The 12,285-nt window shown below is 42.5% G+C and overlaps 1 protein-coding gene across 2 annotated transcripts in view; it reads right to left on the reverse strand.

Annotated features, from left to right (window-relative positions):
• Positions 1-1,640: 1,640 nt before the first annotated feature.
• The window catches only part of LOC133387761 (cytochrome P450 2J2-like), a 51,173-nt gene continuing 40,528 nt past the window's right edge, over positions 1,641-12,285 (reverse strand). For both annotated transcript variants that reach the window (XM_061633219.1, XM_061633220.1), the window contains 5 exons: positions 11,553-11,729; positions 7,931-8,066; positions 5,259-5,446; positions 4,193-4,331; positions 1,641-2,549 (listed from right to left, as the gene is read on the reverse strand). In XM_061633219.1, the coding sequence (XP_061489203.1) occupies positions 2,374-2,549; positions 4,193-4,331; positions 5,259-5,446; positions 7,931-8,066; positions 11,553-11,729 (816 nt within the window). In that variant the 3' untranslated portion in view covers positions 1,641-2,373. The remainder of the gene's footprint in view (positions 2,550-4,192; positions 4,332-5,258; positions 5,447-7,930; positions 8,067-11,552; positions 11,730-12,285) is intronic.

A 12,285-nucleotide genomic window follows, 5' to 3' on the forward strand; every position in this document is an offset into this window, starting at 1 on the left:
TGGGGAGCAACTCACTGCAATGAGAAAGCTACTGTTACTAAAGATGCAGTTCTGTTGGGCAGGGCAGAACTTGCCACTTCCCAGTCAGTGCTATAGGAGGCATGTGGAAGCTTGCAAATGAATGGAGGAATAGGTGTAACTGCCACTGTTACCTTTGCACTGTAGACTGCATTCCAGCTATGCCAAATTGTCGGGTTTCTGCACACAAACATTTCCTTCATTCTTCAGGCAAGAAAGAGGAATTATCATAGTCGAAAGACACATTACAGTTAGGGAAAAGCACTTCAAGTCTAGAGAGCAGGGCCAGTGAGCAGTGTAGGCAAAAACCAAGGACTGCATAGAGATACCTGGAGAGCCGTATCCAGCCACATGGTGCAGGTCTTCCCTAGAGTCTGTAACCACATCTTTGAAACTTAGCCTTATTCAGGCATGCATTTTACGGATCTACAAGCAAACACACAAGGGAGAGAGGCATAAATTGCCAAGCTCCACCCCTCAGCCACATTACTTTCACCCAGTTTACAGCCTTCCCCCAGTTTGGAGACAAAGGTATGAAGCATGGGCCCTCCTCTGCTTGTGTACTCCCCATGCAATTTAGAATCCTGCACGTCAAGTCAATCTTTATTTTCAGTCAACCAACCACAGTATTAAAAATAAGACTACTTGGTATCAGAAGCTATGGCAGACAGCAAAGCAGTTCAGTGGAATTAATTGCCATTCACAATCTTACAGGGTCTGGTCAAAATGGCCAAGTTCAAAACTTTGGCCACTTGCACAGTGGTTGCCTTATCAGAACCCTCACGTAAAACAGTCAGAAGAAACTCAGAAGGGCAGCCTGGGAAAGACTGCACAATAGGATATATTAGATCTTTTCTAGAATCCTGCACAATCTGAATTCTAAACCATGTAGGGAGCATCCACAAGTAGTAAAAAAATCTCCCTTCAACCCTCAAATGTGTGGAGGGCTGTAAGCTAGCTGAAAGTGATGCACCTGTGGAGGCAGTGTTTGGTAACCATCCAGAACCCGGGGATCTGACTCCCCTGCCTTTCTTTCATTATCTGTGGACATCCACCTGCTGAAACAGAAGTCCCTGCTTGCCAAAACTGCTTCAAAAGCCCTTTTCAGGGCTCCACTACTTTTCCTGCTTTCCTCTGACCTTCGCTAGCCAAAGCAGAGATCCAAGAAGCCATTTCAGAGCCTGCCTGCTGCATTTGCTGTTTTGCTGCCTGACCCAGGAGGTTCATTGTGCTCCAGTTCTACTTCCAGATTGCCCAGCAGGGTTGGGAAAGGTATGTCGCCTTCTAGCCTGTCTTCTGGAGGTCCGTTCCCTACAAATTGTAGCCTCGGCATGTGCTCCCTTTGCCTATCTTTGCTTGTGGGTATGACTGTGTTTCAGAAGCCATATTCTGGTCCTCTCTGCCCAGCTGTGATTGACTGATGCCAGGTCTGCAAAGTCAGCCTAGAGAGAGGGAGAGAAAAGGGCAAGCTAGTGTGCCTTCCTCAGCTGTGCTGAACCCTTCCCATCTCCTCTTATGCCTTTTGTGCTTGCTCCTTCATATGTGTGTGTGTGAGAGAGAGTTTAGTTATAATTAGATTTATTCAGCTTATTCCCTCACACGTTTTTACTGAGCTATCCCCAGTGATGTCAGTAGATCTACACTGTTACTGAGCTATTCCCCATTGGAGTGTTAAATGTGTATATTGATTCTGTGTGTGTATGCTCAAAAAATATCCCCATGTTTAAGATCTGTATGAGTGTAAGTTACTGGGTAAATCTGCCAAGACGCACTATTGCCAATGTCTAAAGATCCTAATTGACAAGATGTCTAAGATCCTAATTCACAAGACGTGAATGTGAAACACACGTCTACAGAGGAGTCTTGCTAACAATTTGACCGTCTGTAGAACTGTCCTATAACTATCCTCTCAGTAAAATAGGGGACATTATTTCTGCTTTGTACTTTAAATACATTACAAGTCATTAATATATGTCTTAGACAGGCTAGACGTGACCTTTTCAAGCCTGTATGGGTAAGGAAAGAGAGGGGGGTGAAAGTAAAAGACTGGGAACAAGAGGTATAAAAGTCTTACTGAACTAAGGCTGCAATCCTAACTCTAGTTACCTGAGACAAGTCCTATTGAATTCATTAGGACTTACTTCTGGGTAAACCTGGTTGGGATTACACTGTAGGTCCGTTTCCATCCCATGTACTAACCAAGGTCACTTTGAACAACTACTGGCATTAAGGGGGCAAGACATAACAACAGGACATTGTTAACTGTGGAACCAAGCGACAAGAAGAACAGAAACAGAGGCGATGCTAGCTGCTTATCTTTTTTTTTTTAATAGCAATGCCATAAAATGGGTTCCCTTAGCGACAGAATGCACATATTCGGTATGGCTGGGGGCTCACTGTAAGACCCATCCTAAAGTCAAGGTTTAACGTCACATCCTTTGGAGCCTGGAAAGTGAACTTCTGAAGTAGGGCAGTGAAGAAAAGAAAAAGCTCCACCCTAGCCAACTGCTCTCCAAGACAAACTCGTTTTCCTAGAAGAGAAGGAGAACAAGACCCATCTTAGTGGAGACCGTCTATGAAAGTGAACTGTGATTTTGTAACAAGTCATTGCTACAACAACAGAAGCAGGAATGTAGCTCAACAGAACACTGACTGACCAGGAAACCAAATGCCTTTAAAAGTCACAGTCATTACACAATAAATTTGCAGGTCTGCCTGATCCATTTCATATTCAGGCAAATGGAAGCAGTGCACTGAACTGCTTTGATCAGGGTTTCTAGAACTTTGGAACATATGGGTTGCACTCAGTTAAGTCCTATTCGAAGCACTGGCAGCTGGTAGTTCCATGTCAGTGGGACAGTGGAATCCACTCTTGGTTTCAGTCCAAACTTTCAAGGAGTTCAGCGTCTTGGACACTTCCTTGAAAGTTTGGACTAAAATCCAGAATGGATTCCACTGCCCCACTGACATGGAGCCATTGGCCGCCAGAGTAGACCCTTTGAAATTAGTTAGTTAGTCATATCTGTTAACTACAGTGGGTCTACCTCGAGTAGCACTAGCATTGAATACTACCCCAAATGTTTCCATTACATGAAGTTCTATCTTCTAGATTCCCACTCCCATGTGAAAGACTTGGAGAGGTTAACAACAGATTTCACAAACACAAAACAGATCCAGCCAACCCCCACCCCGGGCAATAGGGGAAAAAAGCTTTAGGAAAATATAGATGTTTCTAGGGAGAGGAAATCCCATGATGATGTGTGGCAGTGGTGGGGGATTTCTTTTCAGGCCAAGGGCCACATTAATCCAGTGGAAAGCTGTTGGGGGCCACTTTCCAGCAGTGGGTAGACATAATCTCATACACAAACATACAGAGAGAGCATGACTCTTAAGTTGCTTTGAAACAGAAAAATTATAGTAAACAATAATAACAATAACAACAATAATAGCAGCTGGGAGGGGAGATGGAGAGCAAGGTTAAGAGGTGTGGGAGGCACCCAAAGGTAGCTGGAAGGAGGAAGAAATCACAAGGTGAATGGGTGGGAGAGGGAAGGCAAATGCTGACTTTCTGAGCTGTGTGTTGAAGAGGGGGCTCCCTTTCCCACTGTGCAGCACAGAAAACGACTATGTGGCCATGGAGAGGGCAGACTGCGAATGTTGCCATCTGGCCATGTAGAAAGGGAATCATTTCTGTCTCCGTTGTGAAATCCCTTAGAACACCTTTCTTTGTGCTTAGCTCTTCTGATTTGGAACACAGAGGATAACCTCAAGAGGAAACTTGCAGCCAAATTTAGAGCTTGTATTTTTACCCTCTCTTCCTGTGCATTTACAAATAGCTTGGCTCAGAGCATGGCAAGGAGATGTTCCAGGTGGAACCAGGTTTGTAACAATACACCAGAGATTGCCAACCCAGCACCTGTGGGCCACCACTGCCACCTCCGGCACCTGTGAAAGGTCTCAGCAGACATCCCCTCAAAAATCCATGCTACGTGAGAGGGGGGAGAGTATGGACACACACCCTATGGCAGCCATTTTGTGGCTGGCACCATAGCGCTTTCTCAAAATCCCCTGCAATACACAAAACTGTTAATAATACACCAGGCTTCCAGCATCCAAACCTCCACCAAATAGACACCGTTGCAACACTTATGAGAAGTCCATCCACTTTTGTTACCTGCAGAGAATGGCAGGAATGCTTCCCTTTTCCTGAACTGACCATTCTCCAGGAAATGGCCAGGATTAAACACATCGGGTGTTTCCCACTCATCCTTGTCAAACAGCACTGATGTCAAGTTGAAGACCAAAACGGTTCCCTGACAAAGAAAAAGCAGATGAAAATGACAGAGAGCTCTTAGAGTATATTAAGCGATGCACCTACAACAGTACTTAGCCTCTTAGATCCAAGAGCAACTCTTATCTGCCAACATATAGAGAAAGGATATGTTCTGACCAAGAAATTCGTTATTCATTATTAAGAAATTCATTAAACCACATTCCACAAAAGCACAGGTTTCTGCATGGCTTTTAAAATACATACTTGGCATGCCAGACTCTTTAGAAGTAGGTTTAGAAACACCAGGTACTGGCAGATTTCCAACCCACTTATTATCTGTTCAAACTGAGACAGTGGTTGGAGTCCAGTTTTGCAGAGGAGTTGGAAACCTAATCACTCCATCCTCTCCAGATTATGGTGTGCCCCCCCACCCCAGAATACCCCCAAAGCTGCTTACAAAGCAGTAAGTCCTGATAACTCATGCAAGGAAGTTTGGCAAAAAATTCTCCCAGGAGTACTAGCCAAAGGAACTTAGATTTTTTTCATAATTCTCAGAACGTGTTTGCATATGGTTGGCATATGCTAGCCTTCTTGGTCTCCGATGTCCTTGTGTAGGCACCTATACCCATCACGTCTAGAATTCCATAGAAGCAGAAGAGGAAAATAATGGGCATATCAAAACACCATGGCAGGAGGGGCCAGACCAACTGATGACAACTTAATGGTATGGTGCAGCTCAGTGTTTAGACCACAGATAGCCAACAAGGTGCCCTCCAGATGTTTTGGGCTACAACTCCCATCATCCTTGACTGTTGGCCCTGCTGGCTGGTGCTGATGGGAGTTGAGTCCAACAACACCTGGAGGACACCATATTGGATATCCCCAATTTAGAATCTTGACTTTAAGATGCCAAAACTTTAAGGAAGAATAAAGAAATACAAGAAAGGTATATTTTCTTAACATTTACTTTGGGCAAATGAAACCCAGCCAGTGTTGTACCAGTAGTTGTCATCCGGGGAACATTCAGAGGCAAAATGTTGCTTATTCTTTGAACTTCATGAACAACTGCATTGGTATAGGGCATTCTGTCCCTGTCATCCATCGCTGGCAGACGAGACTGACCAATCACAGAGTCTATTTCAGCTTGGACTCTCGCTACAAAAAAAAGAAAAAAGAATTTTTGCTATCAATCTAAGAAAAAACCTGACAGGCAGGGTTTCTGTGAGAAATATGGGGCAATGTCAAGAATGATGAATGTGCAGTTGGCAACACACACTATTTTCATTGCTTGAGAAGAACGTGCTGCCGGGATAAGTGTTAACAACTTTGTGAAAGATCAGTTCAAAGAAGGGGGGACAGTGACCATGCCCAAAGTTCTTAACAGCTGCTGGCATCTACCCTTTCTCAGGCAGTTAGAATGCCTTTAGAATCCCCATATTGGAGGATGATTCAGACCTCATTAAAACCCTCGTTTAGAATAACCCCTCCCCCCAATCATGGAGAGTAAAGAACTCGGTGGCTATTCAGACACGCAGATGGATGGCCCAATCAAAGAAAACAACATCAACAGTCCTTAGGGCTACTCCATAAATCTGACACCGAAGGCAGCAACAGAACCACCATACCACTATGAACCTCTCCCCCTGCCCATATATCTTGTCCAGTAGGATCCCATGGTCAGTGCTATCAAAGACTACTGAGGGATCAAGCAGAATCAAAAGAGTCACACTCTCCTTGTTTCTATTCTGATAGAGACCATCCATCAGGGTGACCGAGGCTGTTGCAGTACCAAACCCTCAAACATTGAAATGGGTCTAGATAACCTTCTTGAACCACCAACTTCTTGAGCACCTTGCCCAAGAAGGCAATTTGTTACAATTATTGCCCAGCTACCATCTTCTAGACTGAGAGGGTTTCTTCAGGAATGGATGTACAATCATATCTTACAAGGCAGCCAGTACCACTCCCTCTTATCCACCCCACCAACCCACTCTGGCTACATGTAATTAGCCAAAATGTGCAAGGGCAAAGAATTCAGGTGGTTGGCCAAACCTCTCCAAGCACCTTGTTCACATCCTCAGGCCATACCAACTGAAACTGATCCCACAAACTCAGACTACAGGTTGTACTTGCTACCTCCACCAGAACTTTACTAATACTTGCATCAGGGTCAGAGCAGATATAAGCAACATTATGCTCAAAATGTCAGGCAAATGTATCACAGCATACATCTTAGGAGTTCCACTACCACTCCAAGGTCTTGATGTAATAGCCTCTTCACCACCTAGAAAAGCTCTGCCAGACTGTTATTCAAGGCTACAATAGAACTGAATGGAAACTTAGCTGCCCTCAACATGGTTAGGACAAGTAGCGATAATCAAAATGATGATCTGGCTGAAATTTCTTGTATTTTTCAGAACTATACCAACTGTTATTTCACCAGAGAAATTAAGAAGATGGCAAACTTTACTGCTTAAGTTTATCCACCAGGGCGCCTTCTCTGTTATCTTTTCGGCGCCAGGTAAAGACCTACCTCTTTGCCCAGGCATTTAAAAAATTTTAAAACTTGAATTTAAATTTGTAATTTTTTAATTATGTTTTATTGTGTATTGTATTTACATCCACCTGTATTTTAACCTGTTTTATTATGCTGTACACCGCCCTGGGAGCTTATTGCTATAGGGCGGTCTAAAAATGTAATAAAATAAATAAATAAATAATAAGTAGACCAAAATGCAGAGGCAGTGAATAATTTAAATATGTATCTATATTTAAACCGATTTGTGAAGTTCCTCAACATTTTAGTTTCTGTCTATTTTTTTTAATGTATGTAATTGTTTTGCCGGTATCCATCTGAAGAAGCTGAGCTGGAAGAGAGGAAGTAATTCTCCCTTGTGGCTGTCAGTTAGATCAGCAAGTCCCAGCTTGAGAGTGAAAGAATGTGCAGCGGAACAAGCTAAGAACTTTGGGGAAAAGTATAATTTTGTATTTACTGTTTTATTTCTATTTTTTGTGTTACTAAAAAATAAATTTATAGATATGTATGAGAAATCCTTGTATAGGTGATTTAGAAAAAACATTGTTAATGTTTTATGGTCAAGAAATTATATTTTATTTGTCTCTGTCACTGCCTTTGTTGTGAGTCCCTTCAGAGACCCTGAATAAAGATTATATGGAAGAACATTAAGAACCTTCCTAAAATACTTACATGTGCAGCCATATTCAATGCAAGACTTGTGCCATCTGCATTTTAGTTGTCTCCCTGCCTGTTCCACTACCACCATGTATACCAGGGAGCTACCTGAGCTCTACAGTGAGGGAGAAGATCCAATTTATTACTGTCATCTGCATATGTGACCTGATAATCCACACTTGACCCCAAGGCCAGATTCCTCTACAGGAAACTAAGTGCACTTCCACTCAACACACACACACACAATATGAAAATATCTTGAGCTCCCAGTTCTACTCTTGCGTCCCTAGAACACATTTCTATACTCTACTGTGGAATTACCTTCTCGCCGATATTATTGGACCTAAAGTTAGAGGCAAAGAGTTATGTTAACAAAACAACATAGCTGTATGGCATTGGGAACTCATCAAAAAATTAAGTAATTAAAGAACAAATTACAGTTCCACCTTGAACTTCTGGATAAATGGCCATGTACAGCAAAGCCCAGCGCAGGGTTGTAGAAGTGGTTTCTGTTCCAGCAAAAAACAGATCCAGTGTTGAATACAGGAGGTTTTCTTCATGGAAACTGGAAGCCACAGACTCCTTAAAAACAAAGAAAATGCCCCGGTGTATTAACTCGTCATTAAAAACATTGTCCCTGTATTAGTCCTACTTGTCGAGTGATCACAATAGAATTAAAGATCTCTATTCCTGAAGAATGTCGAGGACCTAGCAGGATCAAAACAACAGCCTTGTGATTCACTGAAGCTAGGATAAAGTATGGGCTTGGGCTTGTCAAGGAAAGACTTCCAATCATTCCTGGTTTGGACTCCACAGCCCTGGTGAAGCTATATTCAGACAGACAGCTGAGATAATGGCAGATCATGTGATGCTTCTCCAGTGATGTTTTTTATTACATCAGATGTTTGCTCTGACACATCACAGAGAAGCAGTAAAATGTAGATAGTGGACAAGTGGTGAAGTGGTGAAGTGCCACCACCTGAAATACATGATTTCATATTCATATATATGTACTTGTGTGCACTGCTCACACATACCTCATCTGTTTGTCTGAATTCATACAGAGTCAATGGAAAGAATGTGGTACGTTGCTAAAAGTCATTTCGACAAATCAGTTGGCTACTTCTGGTCTTTTTTATTACTTTAATTTTATTTAAGCAGACATCTACAATAAAAGGACACTTACAACAATATATCTGCCCAATAAACAGAATTAGAAACTCAATGAAGCAAAAATATACATATGTAATCTAGATCACAAAACATCATCCAGAGAAAAGAGTACAATCAGCATGAGATGACAAGGGGGAATAAAAGAACCCAATATATCAAAAAAGGCTGATGTAATCAAAGTCCTAAAATCACACCTCTCCAAAATGACCTATGGGGGGAGGGAGGTCTGGGATCACTGGATCTGCAGTAAATATATGAAAGATATAGAGATTGTTTAAATATTGTCTTTTTTACTTTCCCTTCTAGCCACTTTACATTGCTGGGTGAGCTTTTCTGCAAGAGCCACATTCCATATTCTGTCAAATCACCTTGAAATGGTGGGTAAACGATCGCTCTTCCTTAAATGATGATAAGGGAGTCAAAGGTGTACTAAAGAACGATAAGGAGATTGCAGAGAAGCTAAATGAATTCTTTGCATCTGTCTTCACAGTGGAAGATATAGGGCAGATCCCTGAACCTGAACTAACATTTGCAGGAAGGGATTCTGAGGAACTGAGACAAATAGTGGTAACGAGAGAGGAAGTTCTAAGCTTAATGGACAATATAAAAACTGACAAATCACCAGGCCCGGATGGCATCCACCCGAGAGTTCTCAAAGAACTCAAAGGTGAAATTGCTGATCTGCTAACTAAAATATGTAACTTGTCCCTTGGGTCCTCCTCCGTGCCTGAGGACTGGAAAGTGGCAAATGTAACGCCAATATTCAAAAAGGGATCCAGAGGGGATCCCAGAAATTACAGGCCAGTTAGCTTAACTTCTGTCCCTGGAAAACTGGTAGAAAGTATTATTAAAGCTAGATTAACTAAGCACATAGAATAACAAGCCTTGCTGAAGCAGAGCCAGCATGGCTTCTGCAAGGGAAAGTCCTGTCTCAGTAACCTATTAGAATTCTTTGAGAGTGTCAACAAGCATATAGATAGAGGTGATCCAGTGGACATAGTGTACTTAGACTTCCAAAAAGCGTTTGACAAGGTACCTCACCAAAGGCTTCTGAGGAAGCTTAGCAGTCATGGAATAAGAGGAGAGGTCCTCTTGTGGATAAGGAATTGGTTAAGAAGCAGAAAGCAGAGAGTAGGAATAAACGGACAGTTCTCCCAATGGAGGGCTGTAGAAAGTGGAGTCCCTCAAGGATCGGTATTGGGACCTGTACTTTTCTACTTGGTCATTAATGACCTAGAATTAGGAGTGAGCAGTGAAGTGGCCAAGTTTGCTGACGACACTAAATTGTTCAGGGTTGTTAAAACAAAAAGGGATTGCGAAGAGCTCCAAAAAGACCTCTCCAAACTGAGTGAATGGGTGGAAAAATGGCAAATGCAATTCAATATAAACAAGTGTAAAATTATGCATATTGGAGCAAAAAATCTGAATTTCACATATACGCTCATGGGGTCTGAACTGGCGGCGACCGACCAGGAGAGAGACCTCGGGGTTGTAGTGGACAGCACGATGAAAATGTCGACCCAGTGTGCGGCAGCTGTGAAAAAGGCAAATTCCATGCTAGCAATAATTAGGAAAGGTATGGAAAATAAAACAGCCGATATCATAATGCCGTTGTATAAATCTATGGTGCGGCCGCATTTGGAATACTGTGTACAGTTCTGGTCGCCTCATCTCAAAAAGGATATTATAGAGTTGGAAAAGGTTCAGAAGAGGGCAACCAGAATGATCAAGGGGATGGAGCGACTCCCTTACGAGGAAAGGTTGCAGCATTTGGGGCTTTTTAGTTTAGAGAAAAGGCGGGTCAGAGGAGACATGATAGAAGTGTATAAAATTATGCAGGGCATTGAGAAAGTGGATAGAGAAAAGTTCTTCTCCCTCTCTCATAATACTAGAACTCGTGGACATTCAAAGAAGCTGAATGTTGGAAGATTCAGGACAGACAAAAGGAAGTACTTCTTTACTCAGCGCATAGTTAAACTATGGAATTTGCTCGCACAAGATGCACTAATGGCCACCAGCTTGGATGGCTTTAAAAGAAGATTAGACAAATTCATGGAGGACAGGGCTATCAATGGCTACTAGCCGTGATGGCTGTACTCTGCCACCCTAGTCAGAGGCAGCATGCTTCTGAAAACCAGTTGCCGGAAGCCTCAGGAGGGGAGAGTGTTCTTGCACTCGGGTCCTGCTTGCGGGCTTCCCCCAGGCACCTGGTTGGCCACTGTGAGAACAGGATGCTGGACTAGATGGGCCACTGGCCTGATCCAGCAGGCTCTTCTTATGTTCTTATGTTCTTAAATGCTAACTCCATTTGGCTGCAGTAAGAAAATGTGCTCTTAGCGGTTTGTACAAAATTCTCTTTGTTCCCCAAAACAAAAGATATCAAGGCTAAACCCGGGTCCATCACAACATCAGATTGCAATATAGCTGAAATAACCCTAAAGACATAATTCCAAAAATTATATACATACTGATCCATCCAGAGATGTAGGTAAGTGCCACGTTGGGAGCAGTCTCTCCAAAAGAGAAGCAATACGGTGTTACAAATGTGATGTAACCTGATAGGTGTTAGATACCACTGATGGATAACCTTAAGGCCTTGCTCTCACATTCTTGCGAAGACTGACTTAAAGGAAGGAGTTTGCCACATTTTTCTCCAATCTACCTCTGATATCTCACCTTTTATATCCAGTTCCCAGATACGTTTCAAATCACCTTTATCCTGATAATGGTGGTCAATGAGCATTTCATAAATAGCCGATGCTCTCTCCTTATCGCGATAGACACAGCTTCTCCAATGGGATAACTGAACAAGGAATTCCCCATTTCCTTTCATAAGTTCTGGTCTTTTAAAGTGTGCGTCTGTCTTTTTCTAGTCATTTTTATTTTGTCTCTTACCTTGGCCATTTCATTTAGGTAAGCATCAATGAAGTCTTTTGGTTCAGATGGGTTCCAGTCTTTTTTGTGTTTTCCAATGATTTCTCTCACAAAGGATTCCATTTGTCTCCAGTTTTTCAAAAGAGTTTGATGAGGCCCTGGCAAGTGCTTCATGAGAGTTGGAAAGGAATTGTACACCTGAGGAAACAAACGCTAACATTACGCATGTGCAGAAAAGGCAGTTCAGCGGGTTTACAGAAAAAAGTAGTGAAGGATTGCGCCACTGGCTCTAACAGTGCATATCCTCTTAGAACCAGAGCACATATTGCACTCATCACTGGGATGCTGTATATGATGGTATCCCCATGGGAAACTCTCCTTGGTCTTAATGTACGAACTGCAAATCAAATAGCATCTCTGTGGGGAGTTCTGCATACAACTTGTAATGCTCAGAATGACTTTCCATGAAGATGGCTACCATTGTTTCAAAAATTCATGCACCTTGTGTAAAGGTCTGCAGGACCAGCATGACCCCTTTAAGAAGGACCACACATCTTGCCTGCTGATGTCAGGAATATGGTGGTCATGTAGTTTTTCTGTTTGATGATGCCCATCTGTATGGGGTATCATTTCTCAGGTATGTGTGTGTAGAATTAACCTGTGTGTGTCATTTGTGAACACTTCATTGTCTTCAATGCAACACATCCTCTGGCTGTTGAGTCCTGCTAACAAACATGGTCAAATATCCAATATT

Source organism: Rhineura floridana, chromosome 6 (assembly GCF_030035675.1).
Source record: "Rhineura floridana isolate rRhiFlo1 chromosome 6, rRhiFlo1.hap2, whole genome shotgun sequence".
Classification (NCBI taxonomy): domain Eukaryota; kingdom Metazoa; phylum Chordata; class Lepidosauria; order Squamata; family Rhineuridae; genus Rhineura; species Rhineura floridana.